This window comes from Microtus ochrogaster, chromosome X, assembly GCF_000317375.1.
Source record: "Microtus ochrogaster isolate Prairie Vole_2 chromosome X, MicOch1.0, whole genome shotgun sequence".
Classification (NCBI taxonomy): Eukaryota; Metazoa; Chordata; class Mammalia; order Rodentia; family Cricetidae; genus Microtus; species Microtus ochrogaster.
The window spans coordinates 61,794,353-61,813,736 of NC_022026.1; the positions used below are offsets into that span (position 1 = coordinate 61,794,353).

General features: G+C 39.1%; 1 protein-coding gene and 1 non-coding gene across 2 annotated transcripts in view; one reads left to right on the plus strand and one right to left on the minus strand.

Moving 5' to 3' along the window:
- Maob (monoamine oxidase B) overlaps positions 1-15,775 on the plus strand; it is a gene marked incomplete at its 3' end in the record, with an annotated part of 61,944 nt that extends 46,169 nt beyond the window's left edge. The window contains exons 2-3 of the mRNA XM_005358953.3: positions 14,120-14,214; positions 15,638-15,775. Of these exons, the coding sequence (XP_005359010.1) occupies positions 14,120-14,214; positions 15,638-15,775 (233 nt within the window). The remainder of the gene's footprint in view (positions 1-14,119; positions 14,215-15,637) is intronic.
- On the minus strand, positions 9,027-9,133 carry LOC113457462. The gene has a single exon (XR_003378026.1). It is a non-coding gene; the product is annotated as a U6 spliceosomal RNA (small nuclear RNA).
- Positions 15,776-19,384: the final 3,609 nt, after the last annotated feature.

The following is a 19,384-nucleotide window of genomic DNA, read 5'->3' on the forward strand; positions in this document are numbered from 1 at the left end:
ACAAACAGCAAAAATCTGTATTAAACTCTCTCTCCCTTATTTTTAAGCCTTCTCAGGTTTTTAAGTGGATTTAGTCCATCACGTCGGGTGCCACTCTGTTGAAATAAGAGCGGCGGGGCTGCGTCCCCTGCACCCGGCCGCCCACATGGCTAGCTTAGCTTATGACCTGAAATAATTACACGGTAACTGTATTCTTTTAATCACTGCCTGACCCATTTGTTCCAGCCTCTTATTGGCTAGCTCTTACATATTAATCTAACCCATTTCTATTAATCTTGTAGCACACAAGCTGGCTTACCAGGAATGATCTTAACCTGCGTCTGTCTGGCGTGGGAGAACCATGGCGACTCTCTGACTCAGCTTCTTTCTCCCAGCATACTGTTCTGTTTTCTCCACCTACCTAAGGGTTGGCCCATGAAATGGGCCTAGGCAGTTTCTTTATTAATAAGAAATCATTCCCACATCATAGTTCCAGGACAGGAACCAAAAGCTACGGAGAAACACTGTCTTGAAAATCCAATATATATACTAAAATTTCCTTTTGGAAGCAATGCAAAATCACCTAAACATAATTAAGACCATTGAATTGGCAAGAGTTTGGGACCACCACTCAGAATGACATCTAGATTTTCCGAATACACTTAGGGTCATTTGAATTTAAGCTAAACAGATGTTTTAACATGAATGGGAAGCTAGATCTCAGCTCCAGACATCCGGCAGTAATTTACCCAGACCGTCATAGATGGTTTCTTTTAGATCTTTGTAGAAGTGTTCATTTTTGTCCCCTTCTGACACTAGTGCTGACACCTGAGAGTGAAAATTCTCTTTATATTACCTTATAAAGCAAACTGGTCTCTTAACAAAGAGTCAAACCTAATAAAAGCACAAGTAAAGTCATCTGTGTTCCATTTGAGGCCTTGTCTTCACAAACATTGCCAGCTTATTTTGGCTTTCTTTCTGTTAAATCTTTTATCAAACCACCAGTGGGAAAGATTTAAACCTATCTCCAGTGTGGTGGTGGGAAATAACAGGAAACGCCCTTTTCCAGAAATAATTTTAGGGAAAAGTTTAAAATTTTTGATCTCCCTGAAAGATTCCTGTGCCTTCTTTTGGTCCTGGTCTCTTTCTTCTTCTGGGGGAAGCACTCACTACTGTAGAAACATGAGGATCCAGAGACACCTTACTAGCTTCTTCTGGGGGAAGCACTCACTACTGTACAAACATGAGGATCCAGAGACACCTTACTAGCTGCTGAGAAAAAAAAAACAACTTAGGACTAGAGGAGGTGACAGATGAGCTGTGTTTGGGAGGTGAGGCAAGAACTCTAGTGTGTGGTGTGAGAAGAACTGCATGGTTCAGTGTCACCAGACTGTGGAGTAAGGAGTAGGAGAAATGGCAGGGAGCACAGCACAGCGACAGAGAGCACACTTGCCTACGAAGTATGAAAGCCTGATTTTCACTCAAACACTGCAGAAGAGACAAGAGAGGAGAGAAACTGACAGGGGCTGGGTCATACTTTTTGGATGCAATGGGATAAGGGTCACCAGGAACCAACTCAATGACAAACCCTGACTTTTAGATTTGAACTCCTGGGTAGATGACTGAGTCTATGTAAGAAATGAGGAAAATCAGAGAATAATGGATGCTATTTGATTATTTACTGGTTTCAGTGTAGCTAATGGTCCTTAACTTGTAAATATTCCCTAAACTAGACATTTTTTTAATGACTTGACAAGGAGCTCTGTGAGGAGACGGGAAGAACTGTCATCTTTGAAGTCATGGAGTGAGCTGATTGGGATTAACAAGGACCCAGGGAAATCATTTCCTCTGGTGAAGCCACATTTCCAATAATAAGATGATGCCCAGATGATAGCATGGAGGAATTCCAAAGCAGCATTCAGGAGGCCAAGTCTATCCCATTTTGTGACTGTCTCTCCAGTGCCTGGCTATTTTTTCCGAGCGCTCTTGTTTAGGACTCACCTTCCTCATCTTGCTGCAGATCATCTACATGGTTAACTGCTGCATCTTTGACACTTTATCTGCGCTGGGCAACCACTCCTGGGACCTTTGTGCTGTTCCAGCCCTGCCTTGAAATGCAACCCAAAGGAGCAGATCTTGCTAGAACTTCCAATTCTATAACTTTAAGGCAAGGCCAGACAATTGGTTTCTTAGGAGATCAGAACATTGATGTCAAAGTCACTTGCAAAGTACTAAAGAATAGGAAAGAAAACACAACAGGTATCGTTCCTTTCTCAAGAAGGCTGAGGCCACCTTGAGGCAGGGAATCACTTCTGGGAAGCATTTTTATGCTGCTGCCTTGCTCAACTCTGATTTTATGTCAAGATAGCTCAAAATGGGGAAGACTGAAGTACAGGGCAGGGCTTTCTACTAAGTGCTGACAGTGGATGGTGGTGACAGTGAAGGTCCTATATCCACTGATCTAATTGCATTTGAAGACACTATCTCTTGGACATGTATGTTGCTCATAGTTGTAGAATGTACATATGCTTTGTGCATACATGTGTGCATGCATGCCTACACTATCATGCTAGACATGGAGCATGAGTCTGTGCATTTTACATAGTTCAATGTCTATATACTATTGCATTTTCCTTTTGTGTTTTTCTGAGATAGGGTCTCTCTCTATAGCTGAGGCTGGCCTGCAACTCCTTACGCAGCCCAGGCCACAATTCATGATCTGCCTGCCTCTGCCTCCCAAGTATTAGTATTACAGTTACCTGTTTTGATGATACTGTGATAATATGAGACAATTTAAATTTTAAAAATGAGAAGTCCAGTGAAATGATTGAGCAAGTAAAGGTACTTCCAGCCAAACCCAAAAGACAAGATTTCGATCCTTACAAAATAACATAATGGAAGGTGAGGACAGATTCCTAGAAGTTACACACACACTATATCTCTATCTCTATGTCCAATTTACACACACACACGCACACACACACACACACACACACACACACACACACACACACATATATATAATCTTTTTAACCAAACAAAGAAGAACCTGAGTCAATAACATGGCTCAGTGGGCAGAGGCACTTGCCACCATGGTTGAGAAGTATAGAACCACCTTTTGCATATTGTTCTCTGACACCCCCGCATGTGTTATGGCAATCTCACACCCACAACTATTCTACATAAATGGATGAATGAAAAATGTAATTTTGAAAAGAAGAAACTGCTTGATCTGTGGTTACCGGAACCCAGTGTTTTAATGCTAGAATAGATTCTTTTTTGATTTCTGTCTGAAAATGATTGTTAAAGCCTCAAATGTCAGACTTTCCCATGCATGTTTCTTAATGGTCTATTTCCAGTCAAGTTTAAATTCTGGACAGGCTTTCATTCCCCCGAGAGCCAAAGTATTGGAGCTGGTCAGATGAAGCTTCTTGGTTCTGAGCTTGTGGGGAGGTGAGGTTCTGACACAAGAGTGCTTTGGGGTAAGTTAAACACTTACATAAATATTTTTGAGAATTATTTAGCTTCAGTAGAGTTTAGTGGGTGATGCAGACTCAAGACATTCTACAAATGCTACAGAATTTGTAGCAAGCATAGAATGTATTTAACCTTGGCCATAGCATATTTGAAAATGTTTATTTTAAGAAAGTTCTAGTCCTTTTCTAGGTGCCAGATGGTTCTCTTCCCCTCATTACTATTTGCTGGCCTGTTCTGTGTTGAAGGGTCAAGCCCTCTCGTTTTCTTATGCTATTTATCAGGAATGCAGTGCTGTTCCTAAGCTTTGTTACTATGAGTCTCAGCTGGTTTCTTATCTAACATCTGCACTGTTTAGGACAATGCTCCATTCTCCAAGCCATCTGAACTTTCTGCAATAGAAATATGCTAGAAATGTCCTTTGCTCACCATCCCTTAACACCTCAATATTCCTGAAAACATAAGAAATGCCAGCCTAGCCTGCCTAATTAGGACTTGCATCTTTGTGACATTCCCAAATAAGTACAGTTATCAATGAAGTTAACTTACTGTAATGATAAGGCTGTATGTACTCATCAGTTTCCTAACACTGCTGTACCAAAGAAACTCAGAGGAGATGGACTCTCTGCTAACTCTGGCCGGCTTTGGTTGCATCACAAGGATGGGAAATAAGAAGAGGAATTCTTGTTCCTTTCTTCAGAGGACACACTATTTTTCATTGTTATGTTCTCATTTCTCATTTTTTCTGTAACCCAATTGTACCAAGTGTGCTTCTAGTTCCAAATATAAACATACATTAGATAAATATTGGAACAGACTCTAAGATGTATATACTTTGGCAATTTCATCACTGTGTTCCTAAACTCAGGCTCAGAAGCTCTCTCTCATCTCCAGTGCCCAAAAAATGAGTACTGGTGAGAAAGAAAGTAGGGTTTTTTTTTGATCTGGAAAGAGAAAGATTAATAGCTTAATTACCATCTTCCATTTCTTTGAGGACTTGATGAATACTTGTATGGAGATTAGGTTATGGCTATGAACAAAGATCAGCATTTTCCCAGGATCCTGTGCTGGACCATCTGCCCTAGACTTGAGGTGGTGAACCCTTCATGACATCATTCTTTTATCTTGAGGTTGAAATGAGTCCATTTTAAATCAGTTTCATGGTCTTGGAAACAGATTATGAAAATAAGCAAGATCACAGGAATACAATGTGAATAACATTGTCTGAGGGGGGGAAAGGAAGAGGAATAAAGATTGTGTCACTTATGACAACAGTGATAACATTAAAGTGTACTTGTGATGTATAATCTTTGTTGTTAATTTGACTGCATTTAGAATTACCTAAATTGGGTGTGTCTATAAGCCTATTTCCAGAGAAGGTTCACTGAGAGGAGAAAGACCCACTCTCAGTTCGCATAGCACTATCCCATGGGTGCCAAAGACTAAATAAAAGGCAAAAACAACAGAAGCTAACAGCATGGCCAGTCTCCTTTCTGTCTAGTCAGCCATGAAGTGAACATCTCTTTTCTGCCACATACTTTCATTTTTATGATGTTTTACTCAATAACACAGGGCCCATTAACAGTCCCCTCTAAAACCATGAGCCAAAGCAAATATTTTTCCTGCCTAAGTTATTTCTGTTTAGTATTTTGGGCATTGTGACACAAACTTCTCCTCAACACGATCTCAGGTAGTGAAAGAATTACTAGGTAATCCGGTCTTAGGGACCCACCATCACATTATGTGGTTGATCACTGAATGAAGCAATATCATTTTCCATATGGCTGTACCTTGTAGTCACCCTTTTCTCTGTGCTTGTGCTTCTGCTGTTGAGATTTGTCATTTTCAAGAGGCAAGACATGGGTTAGACATGAACTCCTCCTCAGCATCTAGATGAAGGACAATGGTGTCAAGAGTGTTTACATTGTCACTGCGATGCTAGTGATGGAACCCAGAATCCCCCAAGTCCAGGCAAGTGATGTCTCACTGAAATACACCACCAATCAAGGAAGGAGATACTTGTCTTGACAGGAAGCTTTTATGGCAAATGCATGGCCAATTTTAACCACATGATCCAAATGGACCAATTACTTTAGTATGTTTTCCAGGATATGTAATAAGAATTTTCTGCTCTTACAAAAGTACTTATATTCTCTGTTTCCCCATGTTATAAAGAGATATTATATTAAAAACATATAAATAGCCAATATGTATCCTAGTGGAGTTGCATGATATGTTAAGTCTCTGACAAGTGCCGCTGAATAAAACCTAATTTAACTTTTCCCCAGAATTTCCTTACTATGAAAAATTTTAGAGAATTATATAGCAAATGTTCATGCCTAATGAACTATATTCTGTAATGATTTTTTGCTACATTTGCATTATGTATTGTATCCATTTTGTTTTTCCATTCATCTGTCCATCTATCAACCCCTTTTCCCTATAGAAGCATTTCAAAATAAATCACAGAAATGACATTTTGCCCTTAACTATTTTGATACATGTCTACCTAAACAAAACTGTTTAAATTGTCCATTCCCTTCCTCCAGAACACCATGTATACTGTACATGTTATATTCACATCTGCAGATGTCACCTCCATTTCAGATTTTGTAAAGTAGATGCTTTGGGGTCATGGAGATAGCATTTGTGTAATGTGCTGTCTTGTGTGATTCCCATGCTGTCCCATTTCATTTAGTCACTGACTGGAAGGAGCCCCATCTAATCACATTATTCTGTAAGAAAGTGAAGAGAGGCTCCAAGAAGTGAGCATTTGTCCATGGTTACACAACCAGAAAGCAGCCCATTGAGCCAAGAGCTTGTAGCGCAGAAGAGCAGTAAGGTTTGCCTTCATTTCCAGTCAGTCCTCTTAGGCTTAATCCACAGGCAAAGGAAACAGTTCTAGGCCCCAGAAGTAGAGGGGGGCATATAAGCCAAGAGTAACCTTACTTCCTCCATTCAGTCCTTATGCCACACTCAGATTTCTTTTCCCTGGCCATGCTTGTGTTTAATTATTTCCTAGAAGTCTTAATCTGTTAGCTCATGTCTGATGAAGGGGGAAAGTAGATCCGTCACCCCCTTCGTACCATTTGTGACAAACACTTATTTGAGAAATGCCCTGAGTCTGAAAGTGAGTATCAAGGAGTCTTACAGCTCCCCAGTATTATAGTTTGCATTAAAGGTGCTTGCAATTCTAAAAGTTGTATTGGTAATCCAGTACTGGATCCACAAAACTTTTCTCCTCAAGCCATCATCAAGGAAACTTCTTTTATGCTTAAGACAGTTTGAAGGCTAGGGATGAAGTCAGACGCATGAGGCTTTTGGTACCATCCTCAACACCACCATTCCAAGCACCACAATAATACATTAAACAAAAAGACCCAGTGATTCTTTTGTGTGTGTGTGTGTGTGTGTGTGTGTGTGTGTGTGTGTGTGTGTGTGTGTGATATTGGGTCTTGTAGTGCTCAAACTCAAGATCCTCTTGCCTCAGTATCTTGAGTGTTAGGATTGTGTGTGCTATCACACTCATAGTAAAAACCAAACCAAGCAAACAAAGAAAAGAGCTCACAGTTGTTTTCCAGAAAGGTGTATCTATTTCTACACATCTTAATCTGCTTCTGAGGAAGATTTGAAGCAGGTTAATTAAAAGCTACTGACTGGTTTTAAAGATAAATAATTCACATATACTTGAGAAAGAGAATCTCAAGTAGTTTTGGATGTGCTTCCTTTATTCCTGGAAGATAGTGAGGAGGTAAACCAGCAATACATTTTGTCTGGTGCATTTGTGAGGCACAAAAGATGCTCAGCTGCTTTCCAACAACAAAGGGGAAAGAAAAAGGCTTCTTTACGAAAGAAGACTCATTATGATGGCTGACATTTCCTAAAAGTGCCATCATTTGCATGTAAAATGTGATGCAGAAACAATTTTTATGGTTTTAGGTATATTCTGAAAGGCCTTTGCAGACAATCTCATTTGAGTGTCTCAAAGCAGCTGCATCTGGAAAAGGTTTCTATGGCAACTTATGGAAGCTTGATGTTTTGTAGCCTTTTGAAGAACATAAATCACTCCTTGGCCTAAGGCATCAGTGAAGGTCTCCTGTATCACACAAGCCACTGCTCTTTGTTTTTGTGTTATGTATTTTGAATGTCTTGGAGAAAACAGGGCAAAGGTTACTACTCTTCAAAGAAGATTTGGAATCTGTCTTTTTATCTGTGTTAGGGGGGTAGAGAACATGTAAATAACATCATTCTAGAGTGTTTCTCAGTGACAAGCATATGTGTATATGCATGGTCTATGTTGTTTTAATTTTGCCCCAAATTGTTATGGGTATCTTGCCAGGCAAGAGTCATTCTGAATAAAATACAAGGAATTATTTCCTCAGAGCTCTTCTCAATGTGTACTTCTTGCTCCAAATATATTTGGATCTCTCCCCAATGAGCATGTCCCAGAGCTTTGGATACTGGCAGACTCTAGATGATTGTTATCAACATATTCTTTCCAAGAAAGTCAATAAAGGAAACATTCTGATTTTAATTCAAATTCTGCCTGCTTCAAGAATTCAGCAGTGAAAAGCTTTTGTTATGGGAAGGACTATTGTTAATGGCGAACCCATAGGACCTAAAAACAGAGAAATAGTTTAGGCCCAGTTCTGCCTTCACTAGGTGTGAAACTCTGGGCAAGTCTCTATTTCCTAATCTGAGAAATGGACACAACAATGCTGACCTTATTGAAGGTTGACTGTGTGGGCATGTTGGAAACTACAGTACCATACAATTATGAGCTTGGTATTATCATTTGGCCATTTCTTTTTCTTTTGCAAAATCCAGGGGTATCTTACCATACGTGATGTGACAAAAAGAAATCAGTTTCAACATACCTAAATATTTTAGTTTCTTAGACAACATGAAAAGGTTTTGATATTACTATATCTATTTATTTCTGTATCAAAAATCATTTCTATTAAAAGTCGTCCTTGTTTAAGGATATTAAATACAACCATTCAACAAACACATTTAAACACCAACTGTATCCTGGCACAGAAAGAGAGAAAACGTAGATAATTACCATCTTACCATCCCGGAAATGAGCTTTCTGAGCTCCATGTACGGTATCCTGGCGACACAGGAAAAGGGAATGCCATCCAGTTTCCACTCTGTCAATCAAGCCATTTGTGTCTTTGTGGATGTCATTTGCTTCATAACAGAAGACCTTTTAGAACTTTACCTGCCAGGAACATATACTTTACTTTCCAGTTATTTGCACAAAGGCAAAGAATAAGTGGCACTCAGATGATGGGAGATATCCAAGGGGTGGTTCACTGTGCTTCACTGTTAAATAGCCCCTTCATGTTTCAGTATGTCATATGGAATCCACATTTAGAGTCAGTGTGCTGAGATTGGAACACTGTCTGTGCCACTTGCTAACTGAGCACTCCTGGGTCTCTGTGTGCTTCACTTTCCATTTGCCTACCTCCCTGGAGTAGCAAAGCTGGCTCTCAGCACTGCTGCACCTGTTAGCTCTTTTAGCCGTGGCCTCACCTACATAGTGGCTTTTTATTTATTTATTTATTTTAAAAAATATGGAACGCTTCAAGAATTTGCATTTCATCCTTGTGCAGGGGCCATGCTAATCTTCTCTGTATCGTTCCAATTTTAGTATAAGTGCCGCTGAAGCGAGCACCATAGTAGCTTTTTATCATCTCCCTTCTTCCTACTCATGCCTCTTTCCCCGAAGAAACTGGACTTCTAACAGAGGATGTTTTTCTTCTTACTCCAGGCCTTTTTTGGGTATATTTGTGTTAAATAACTAAAGAAACATATTCTTTGAAGAGATCAAAGAACTGGAGTTCTTTGATCAGAAATTTGCTTGGTTGTTTCTAGAATTTCCTCATAAAACCATTGCTTTGCCCAGGGAGTGGTGGCACATGCCTTTAATCCCAACTCTCAGGAGGCAGAGTTTGAGGCCAGCCTGGTCTTCAGAGCCAATTCTAGGACAGCCAAGGCTACTCAGAAAAACACTGCTTTGAACTGCCACAGACAAACCACACTGCTTTGTCAGAAGTGACAGAGGTGATGAGGGCTATTTACATAATATTGTTTTTATAAGTCCTAAAAGAATGCCTATATCATTTGTCAGGGTTACAAGGTTAGAGGAATTTAGAAGTACTGTGAATTTTTATTGTCAATTTTTGTTACCAAGATTGTTTCTCTCTCTCTCTCTCTCTCTCTCTCTCTCTCTCTCTCTCTCTCTCTCTCTCTCTGTGTGTGTGTGTGTGTGTGTGTGTGTAACTTTAGACTGCAAAAGCCTTTATGTAGTAATAAAGTGCAGATGTTTTATATTCCTTCCAAGACAATTAATTTCCTATTTTAAAGTGTAAAAGCTTGTTAACTAGCCCAGATTAATCTGAAGGACATGAAACACATTGGCAAAACAGAGAGCGAGGTAGATGTGGACTCTGATTTCATGAGTCTCACACTTTTGCAGTCTCCCCCAGAGTCTAATTCAAGCCGTTTTCTACAGTTCCAAATTGGAAACACAAATGCTAATGATGCTGCATGACACTAATTTGTAGGTCTTTAAAATAATTTCAGACATGGTCTCACTGTGAGGCTGGACTTGAACTTGTGAACTGTCTGCCTCAGTATTCAGATCACTGAGATTGCAGGCTTGCCACCAGGCCTGGCAAAATGCAATCTTTCTGCAATTTCATAGCATTATATGTGTATTTCTATTATTTGTGTCTTAAGGGCCTATATAAACTATTTCTGAAAGAACCAAATAACTATTTTGTGAAATATCAATCGACCCTGCACATTAAAGTCAAATTTCATTAACCCTGCAGGAGTGCACAGTGATGATAAGCTTGCTTTGGAATCCGTTTCAGAAGCCAAACATCTGTTCAAAAGGAAAACTGATTGTGTGCTGGTTCCTAATATTTAGACAGAGAGCAGAATGCTTTCAGATAATTTCTAAGGATTGCTATATCATGTTATTATATTTCTAAGGATTGCTATATCATGTTATTATATTTTTAATCTTCCTTTTTTTTGACCAAGAATGGTGGCTAAGAGGTGAGGTTTGAGTTCAACTCTGGTTCTACCATTTACTAATTATGTAACCTATCTGGTTGTTGAAATTGAGAATAAAAATAGTTCTCCCCCTTGTGTTGAAGACAAAGTAGGCTTTGTGGAAAGCATTGAACACAAAAGTAAGTGCTCCATATTTTAGGTGGTAGCTGATAGTATGAATCCCTTAAAAGTATTATTATATTATATTCAGAAACTGCTTCATGTTTAGTCAGGGACAACTATCTTGTCTAGTGTTTTGGGGATCAAAATTGCTCATAATTTACAAAGGTTTTAAAACAGGAATTACTGAACATAGACATTTCCGGCCTCCTCAAAGAATGTACTATTTCTCATATTTTGCTTCAGTGACAAGTGTTTTAAAGCTTCCAAATCCAAAACACAATGAAACCCAGGAGAATAATACATTTTGAGCCAGGAAGCTCGGGAGAGTTAGCATTTGCCTATTGTTTAAGTAGTCAATTCCATGTCTCTTTATCTGTCATCACTGTGGCATCCCTTGACAGGTACCCCTTCTTCACCATCTTAATCACATCCTGACTGGACTCTGACTGCTAAATTCAATGATGCCCTAAGCCATCCTCATTTGTTCCAGTTAAATCAATTTTTGCATTTTTAATTTTCCCTTTTTGTCAGCTGATGCCTAACAGATGTTTCAAATGTTCCCTCAAGCATCCTGAACATAAATTTTAAAAAGGGGATTTCAAAAAAACATACTTACATATTGCTTAATAATGTTTTTGTCATTTTTGTGCATAATTATAATGTAAAAAAAGTAGAGCAAGCTCGATTTCATGGTTTGTTTTAATAACTGTATGCTTCTCGTCAGATACTATTGAGCAGCTGTATTCATTAAAAGACAGGGGTACCTGATGGAGGAAGGTCATTGGTTAAAAAATAAAGAAACTGCCTTGGCCCATTTTATTGGTTAGAACATAGGTGGGTGGAATAAACAGAACAGAATGCTGGGAGGAAGAGGAAGTGAGCTCAGACTGGACAGCTCTGCTCTTTGGAGTAGAGAGGCCATACTCCCCTCTCCCGGGTAGACACGCGTGATGAAGCTCCGACCCAGGATGGACGTAGGCTAGAATCTTTCCCGGTAAGACTGATGCTACAAACATTATTAGAAATGGGCTAGTCCAGATGCGAGAGTTAGCCAAGAAGAGGCTAGATATAATAGGCCAAGCAGTGTTTAAATGAATACAGTTTGTGTGTTGTTATTTCGGGCATAAGCTAGCAGGCAGCCGGGGTGCTGGGGACGCAGCCCCGCTACTCCTATTACAACAGGTACCCTTTGTGGAATTGCATATGCGAGTGTCTGGGAGTTGGGCTGTATTTCCTTCCTGGTTCTTTTGTTTAAGCCTCAGCATGCTGCTGAGCTCTACATGAACTTGCTGGTAACTGCTGCTGTTATGGCTGTGTGTTTGCTATCTTGGAGTGATGATTGATAAGAAAAAGGTCCTCAGATTGTCTGCAATTTTGAATTTTAGTAAAAAATGGTTATAGTTTTTCCTGTTATGGGGGTGAAATTGAGAAACTGGAGTTAAAACTTCAAGCCCTGCATTCCTAAAACTGAGTCCTGAGATGCTTCTGTGCTACAAGTGTGAGTGCTCGCAGTGTGGACTCTGGGAGCTTGCTCTGCCACCAACCTGAAGCATTGAGCCTGCCTCTGGGGAAAGGGATGGAAAGAGACATCACATCAAACAATGAAATGTTGATCCAATCCCTCTGGAAAATGGGTTTCCTTTGTGAAAATCACCCTTTGGCTCATTATGCTTCTGCACTCAGACTCAGATTATGTCCAATGGATTCTTACCAGCCCACAACAGTCAAGTGTGTCTTGAAAACACGTTGGTCTTGATAAAGTGAAAAAGATTCTTAGAAATGGGGATTCTCACTGTAGTGCACATTGAGAGATGTCACCAGAGATGAGACTGACCTTGAGTCAGACACAGATGCTGGAAAGGAACTGCTTTTTCACTTACTTTCAATGTAGGCCCAGGCAGAAAAAGAGGCTAGCAAGCCATGTGGTGGTGTACACCTTTAGTCCCAGCACTCGGGAGGCAGAGGCAGGCAGATCTCAGTGAGTTCAAGGCCAGCCTGGTCTACAAGAGCTAGTTCCAGGACAGCAAGGACTGATACACAGAGAAACCCTGTCTCGAAAAAAAAATACAAAAACAACAACAAAGAGGCTATCAAAGAACTTTAGCCCACTAGCCTGTTGGAATGAATTTATTAAAACAATGTACTATAAGTCTCCTTTTTTTTTTCTTTTTAATGTAACTGGAGATGGAACCTAGTGTTTCACATGAGCTAGGAAAGTACGTCAATACTAAACTACACTCCCAGCATGAATTGATACAAGGACACATGACCATAGTTTACTGGTAGGGAGCATTAGGTGTGCTGTGGTAGTGGGGCCTAACATCATGTAGTCATTGTTTATGAAAGAGGAACTGTTTCATGTATCTGTAAGGTACAGTAGCATTTTGGCATTTCTTTGATTTTGTTTGGTTTTGTGAAGCAAGAAGTAAATTCAATTTACTGTAAGAGCATCTGTTCTTGGGGTCAGCTCTTGCTGTATTCTGGGAGTGCTTGTATTTCATACTTTTATATTTGGCAGTGCTATGGAGAGAAACCTTGGGTTTCCCAGATACTAAGCAAATGACCTACTTTTGAATCACAGCTCTAGCCCGAGTGGTTTTAAAGACATGGGACCTTGTTTGTTTTCTACTGAGAGACAGAATAGGGGTGGATTCAGGCAGGAGGGTGACTGGAGAGGAGCTGGGAGGGGTAGAGTGAGATGAAAACATATCAGGATATATTATGTGAGAAAAAAAATCTATTTTCAAGATGAGAGAAAAATGTTCCTTTCAAAAGTCACCTCACACACAAAAATGAGTGCAGGGATTTCCAAGCTATGTCTGGGATGCACGGGCACTCAAGAAATAATTTTGACTAAATGAACAATTAAAGTACATGGATGGAGCCATTTCATCCTTGATCAGGCCTGATCAAGCATATCTGAGCAGGTGTATCTGAGCAGTGATCAGGCATATCTGAAATTAAGATGTATATAGGGTCAGTTTTTATGACCTTAGCTTTGAAATATTTTGTGAACTTTCAAAAGTCCAATTTCCCAGTAAAGCCTAGGCCCACTCATGACTGCTGAAGGCTTGTTCTCTCCCACATTGTTGCTTCTCAGACTCAAACTGAAAATGGAGTATGTGGCTAGCATTGGACCTTTTTGGTTCCAGCATATGAATGTTCTTGACTGTGCTCCTGCATTAGGTTGTCTGACTTGTAATTTAGTTGTTAAAATAGGAATATTAATGGCATAGTGTCATGGAATGTTTATTCAGATAGTCACTGCTAACGAAGCATATTTTATTCTTTCTAAAAGTATCATGTGGTTTCATAGATGGAGACTGGAGGCCACTACAGAGAATTCCATCTATGCCTTAAGTTGTGTCGTAGAGCTTGTGTGATTGTGACTGTTCTTGTTGGCCAGTAGCATGTGGCATATGTCTGCATTCTTGTAGCAGATTTCTTCATAATGTTTTCTTATACATTTCCCCAGGTATGGCAGCAGCCAAACTTCTGCATGACTCTGGCCTCAGTGTGGTGGTTCTGGAAGCACGGGATCGTGTGGGAGGCAGGACTTACACAATTAGGGTAAGACACTAAGGATTGGAATGAGAAACATGGTCTGAAGCATGAGTTGTGGGTTTTCTTTTTCTTTCCTTCTTTTTGGTTTTTGAGACAGGGTTTCTCTGTGTAATAGTCCAGGCTGTTCTGAAACTCGCTTTGTAGACTAGGCTAGCATCTAATTCACTGAGATCTCCCTTCCCTTGCCTCCCAAGTGCTGGAATTAAAGGTTTGTACCACCACTGCCCACCCCTGAATTGTGTTTTTAGACTTTTGTATTCCCTGAAAGTCTTTGTTACTGACTTTATAAGAGGGGGTAACATGACTCCAAAATTTTCCTTATGCCTCTCTTTTTCTTTACCATCATCATCATCATGAGTGCTAAGAATCTTCCGTCCAGGAACTTGCACATGCTAAGCACATGAGTTGCCCAATCTTCTCTGAATTTATTTGTCTTTCAACTCTTTCTTCCTTCTCTCTGTTTATACAAACTAAATTCAGGGATGCATGGGGAGTCTCATTTCAGTTACTTATTCATTTATCTATTTTAATTTATTTTGTTTTTAAACATCAAATCATAATTATGCTACATTTATGGAGTACAACATGATACATATACAATGTGGGTGATTAAATCAAGCTTATTAACTGTTATCTCACACACTCGACATTTTTTGTGACAACATACTTGAAATCTACTCTTAGGTTTTTTGAATATATACATTACAGCTCAAAACTTACTCCTCCTATCTAGCTGAAGCTTGTATGCTTTGGCCAGTCACTCCTCATTCCCTCTGTCCCTAACATTCACACCCTTGAAACCTCTAGTACACACCATAGTATTCTTTACTTTTAGGAGTTTAACCCTTTTTAGATTCCACATATAAGTAAGATTATATGGCACTTCCCTTTCTCTGATTTATTTCACTTAGCATAATGTTCAGCATATGCATGTTTGTTGTGCTAAATGACAGAATTTTCCTCTTTGTAAAATGTGGATAGTGTTCCATTGTGTGTATCTATAGTATGTTTTATTTGTCCATAGAGAATAATATTCTTTTTATTGTGACAAACAACTCCTTTGGGGGAGCAGGGACTAGACAGCAAATGATGAAATCAACACAGACAAGTCATGCCACTACTCATGTCACTGACTCATAAGTTTCCAGTTTGACTGAGGTGTAGTCAGAGATATTGGGCTGTATTGTGAGTGATGGGTTCTGACGTGCCTTGCCTTTTCAGTGGTCAATTTCCTTTTAAATTAAAGATTGATTTAATAATTAAGTCATGTAATTCAGGAAAAGAAGAGTTGAGAACAGAACTCAGTTTTCCACAGATGCAGCTCAAACGGATCTATAACCTCTTCGATGTTAATTGCTTGTTTCAGAAATGTTTATTTTAGAAATGTTATTTCAAACAGTCATCTTTGTTTTTTCTCATGAAACAACAGAATAAAAATGTTAAATATGTGGACCTTGGAGGGTCTTATGTTGGACCAACCCAGAATCGTATCCTACGGTTGGCCAAGGAGCTTGGATTGGAGACCTATAAAGTGAATGAAGTTGAACGTCTGATCCACCATGTGAAGGTAAGCCTAAAACAGGCACGGAAGGTTTTCGGCTCCCCTCAGAATACATTCATTATGATCAAAGATAAATTGGGTGGCAATTCTAAATCTAGTTAGGAAAGCTGTTGACAAAATCGTACTTCCATTTAGTAAACTATATTACAAATTCAGTAGAAAAATATTTATGATTCTCTTATTAAGTATCTCTATTTAAATACCTGTGGCACTTGCATGTTCTGTAAAAATCTATTTATAGTTTTCAAATGTTTCCCTAGACTTTCTATTAAGAACACTGTTTCTATTACAAACTTCTCAGATATTTTGATATGTTTGACATTGTATCCTACATGTCAGTTAAAGTTATTCTTCTCTAGAAATTGATGTAAAAGTGGCTTGATAATCAAAGCACACCCATGTCATGGACTCTCCATTGACTTCCCTCCCAAGATTTACTTGAATATGTTGTGTCTCTCTTTCTGTCCTAGGATCATTTGTGACTCATTGTCTCCTCTTCCAAAGCTATACTTATTCACCTCTCATGGCCTACAGGTCTTTTCTTTTTCCCTGTGCTAGTCAGGGTCAACATTTACCTCATCTATTAATTTCCTTGAGTTCATCAGAGAATCTGTGTAGCACACATTGCCGAGGGTTTGAGGAATGGACCACTTTTGAAAAACAGAAACTCTGGCAGACAAAAGAGTCTCTGAGGATTTCTCACTGACCACACCTTTTTATGGATTCTGGTTCTCCCTTAAGGACTCTTTCTGTCTCAAACCTCCCTATTCCCCCATTTTTCCATAATCCTCACTTTACTCCGGAAGCCATTGATAATTTAGGCTAAGCAAAGAGCCATCTATTCTAGGCATCACTGTGGAGTCCCACCACAGAAGAACTACTAGAAGGTTTTATTTATAGTCTCTTTATTTAAGATGGTCTAATTATGTAGCCAAACCTTGACCTAGTCTCAAAGCCTGTCTGTTTCTACCTCTAGAGTGTTGAGATTAAAATTGTGAGCCACTCCAACTGTTCTGGTAGAGTTTTTTTTTATTTCATTTCTCTTTTCTCCGGTTGCTCCCAGAGGTGGAAGGAAGCCATAGAAACTTATTGCCACAGGAAAACATCACTCCCTCAGAAAAAATGGAAGAAAGAGGAGCTAAGAGAATAGCTTGAAGTAGAGCATATGCTAAGCATGTATGATAGTATGTTTGTAAGCATATGCTTAACATGTATGAGAGTCTAGGTTTGTGGGAACATGCTAAGCATTTATAAAGCCCTAGGTGCAAGAGCACTAGCTAAGCTTGTATGAGGAGGCCCTAGCTTTGGTCCCCATGACCATCCAAATTTAAATCAAAACAACAAAATAAAGAAACTACTAATAGTTTTGATTTGTATAACAATTTAATGGCCTTACATTTGTGTGATATGATTAAGAAGCACAAGTAGCAGACCAGACATTATAAATCATTTAGTAATATAGATATGAAGCAGCTATTTGATTTGGCATAATGGCGTATAAAATGATTATCCTTCAAAAGACCTTGTTTTCTAAGCCTTTTCTTTTTTGTCAATATGAAAGAGTCACGGAAAGGTGGCATGGTGATAGTGTGACTTGCTTACCATGGCTGTCCTCAGTAAACTTTCTATGTTAGCTTCTTTGATTTTTAAATGTGTTGTCAAATTGACCATTAAAAAAATGTCTTTCTTTTCTGCCTACATGACTTGCAGAAACTGAGTCACTGCAGCATCAAGATCTAGTAGGTTTCTGCAGACAAAGGAGAGGATCGCAGAGCACACTGGCTGTTCTCTTTGCACTTTCCAGGTGCTCCTGCCTGGGCGCTGTGTCTAGGAGGCTTTGTGTCATGCTGGCAATCTTACAGCTGTAAGATTCTTTCTTGCTTAAGAAAGAATGCTTCCAGTTATCAACAGTGGAGATGATGTTGCCCTTAAATCATTTTATTTTACAGTGGATGCCGAATGTGTGTCCTTTTTACACTATTCTATTAATCTGTGCTCAGTTAAGAACATATAAATAATGAAGCAGTGTCTGTGACTTAATACAGGGTGAATATATATGCCAATGTACTCTTTATGAAATTTAAAGTGATTGTTGCTGTTTTTTGTTATTGCACAAGTAAGGCATGCCTGCTGTAAGAAATAGTTAGACAATGTAAGTAGAGGAAAACACTTTACAAAGAAATCCTCCATTATCTTTTCTTGAAAATAAAATCACTCTCAAATATTCTATGGCTTCCTTGATTTTCATAGTATAGGACTGCTGCTGTCTGACCTCTGCTGGAGGAAATGAGAAATATCTGTGAATTTTATAAAGTCACATGCATGTACATAAATATATGCTTGGTATAACAACTTTATCTCTAATTAATTCTCGCTAGTGTGAACAAAACTGAGCCAACAATGACACTGGAGGTCTGCAATGTAGATGATGTGGCACACTGGGCTCTCAGTGGCTATGTCCAGTGAAGGCTTTCATGCTAAGAAAATAGCGAAGTCATTTGTCCCAAACTAAAACTTCTTCCCTATTTTGCACCATTCTTGTCCTTGGCCATGTGACATGTTTCATATTTTTAACCCATAAAAAGTTTCTGATTGGCTTGTCTATTTCTGAGATTCTTACCAGCACTTGATCTCCTCCTACATGCCAACCAGTGGTTCAGAACCCCATCTCTTCTCTTAGGAAAGGCAACTTTGGCAGTTTGAGCATTGGCCTCTATTTCCTACTTTAATAATATTGCCTCTGAGCACAAACTGCAGTTTATGGAAATATATAATATTTTTCCCTGATTTTTTTCTGTGGCCTTTAATGCATTTCTTAACTACAACGCTAAGATGGATCTAGTAGTATGCTGTTTGCTGTGTCATCAGATCCTCCTAGTTAGTTTGTCACAGGAATGTTTTCTTTGTTTGTTTTTAATTTCTTGCATGAGTGTTAATGTTAGATTGTTTATGTTCTTGCTGTCTCCCTAAGAGGGACCCATAACCCCTGGTGTAATGAACAGGCCTATATAACACTTAGATCCATTCCCTCTAAACTGTGTGTAGCTAAGGATTGGCATTCTTTTAGTGTTACTATAGATCTGTTTTATGTTGTCAAAATGTGATTTTGCCAAAGATAACTTTGTGATGAAAGAAATAATACCAAAATTACGACATCTAATTATCAGTGAGAAAATTGATCACTTTGGCTCAAATTTATATAATTTACAACATGTTTTTATATACAGTATGCCATAATGAAACCCATTATTTGTACAATTAATATATGCTAACAAAAATTAATAAAGTTAGTGATGCAGCCATTAGTTTTTAGCAATTATTTTTAGGAATCCACTTATATTCTGGTGTTACTTTTTATGTTTTATGGTATCATTCAGACGATAGCTATCTAGATGGCTTGGATATGACCATTTCCCTTTTAAAAGAAAAAATATAATAAAACACTTTTTATGAAACTGCTGAGCCGGGCGGTTGTGGCGCACGCCTTTAATCCCAGCACTCGGGAGGCAGAGGCAGGTGGATCTCTGTGAGTACGAGACCAGCCTGGTTTACAGAGCTAGTTCCAGGACAGGCTCCAAAGCCACAGAGAAACCCTGTATCGAAAAACCAAAAAAA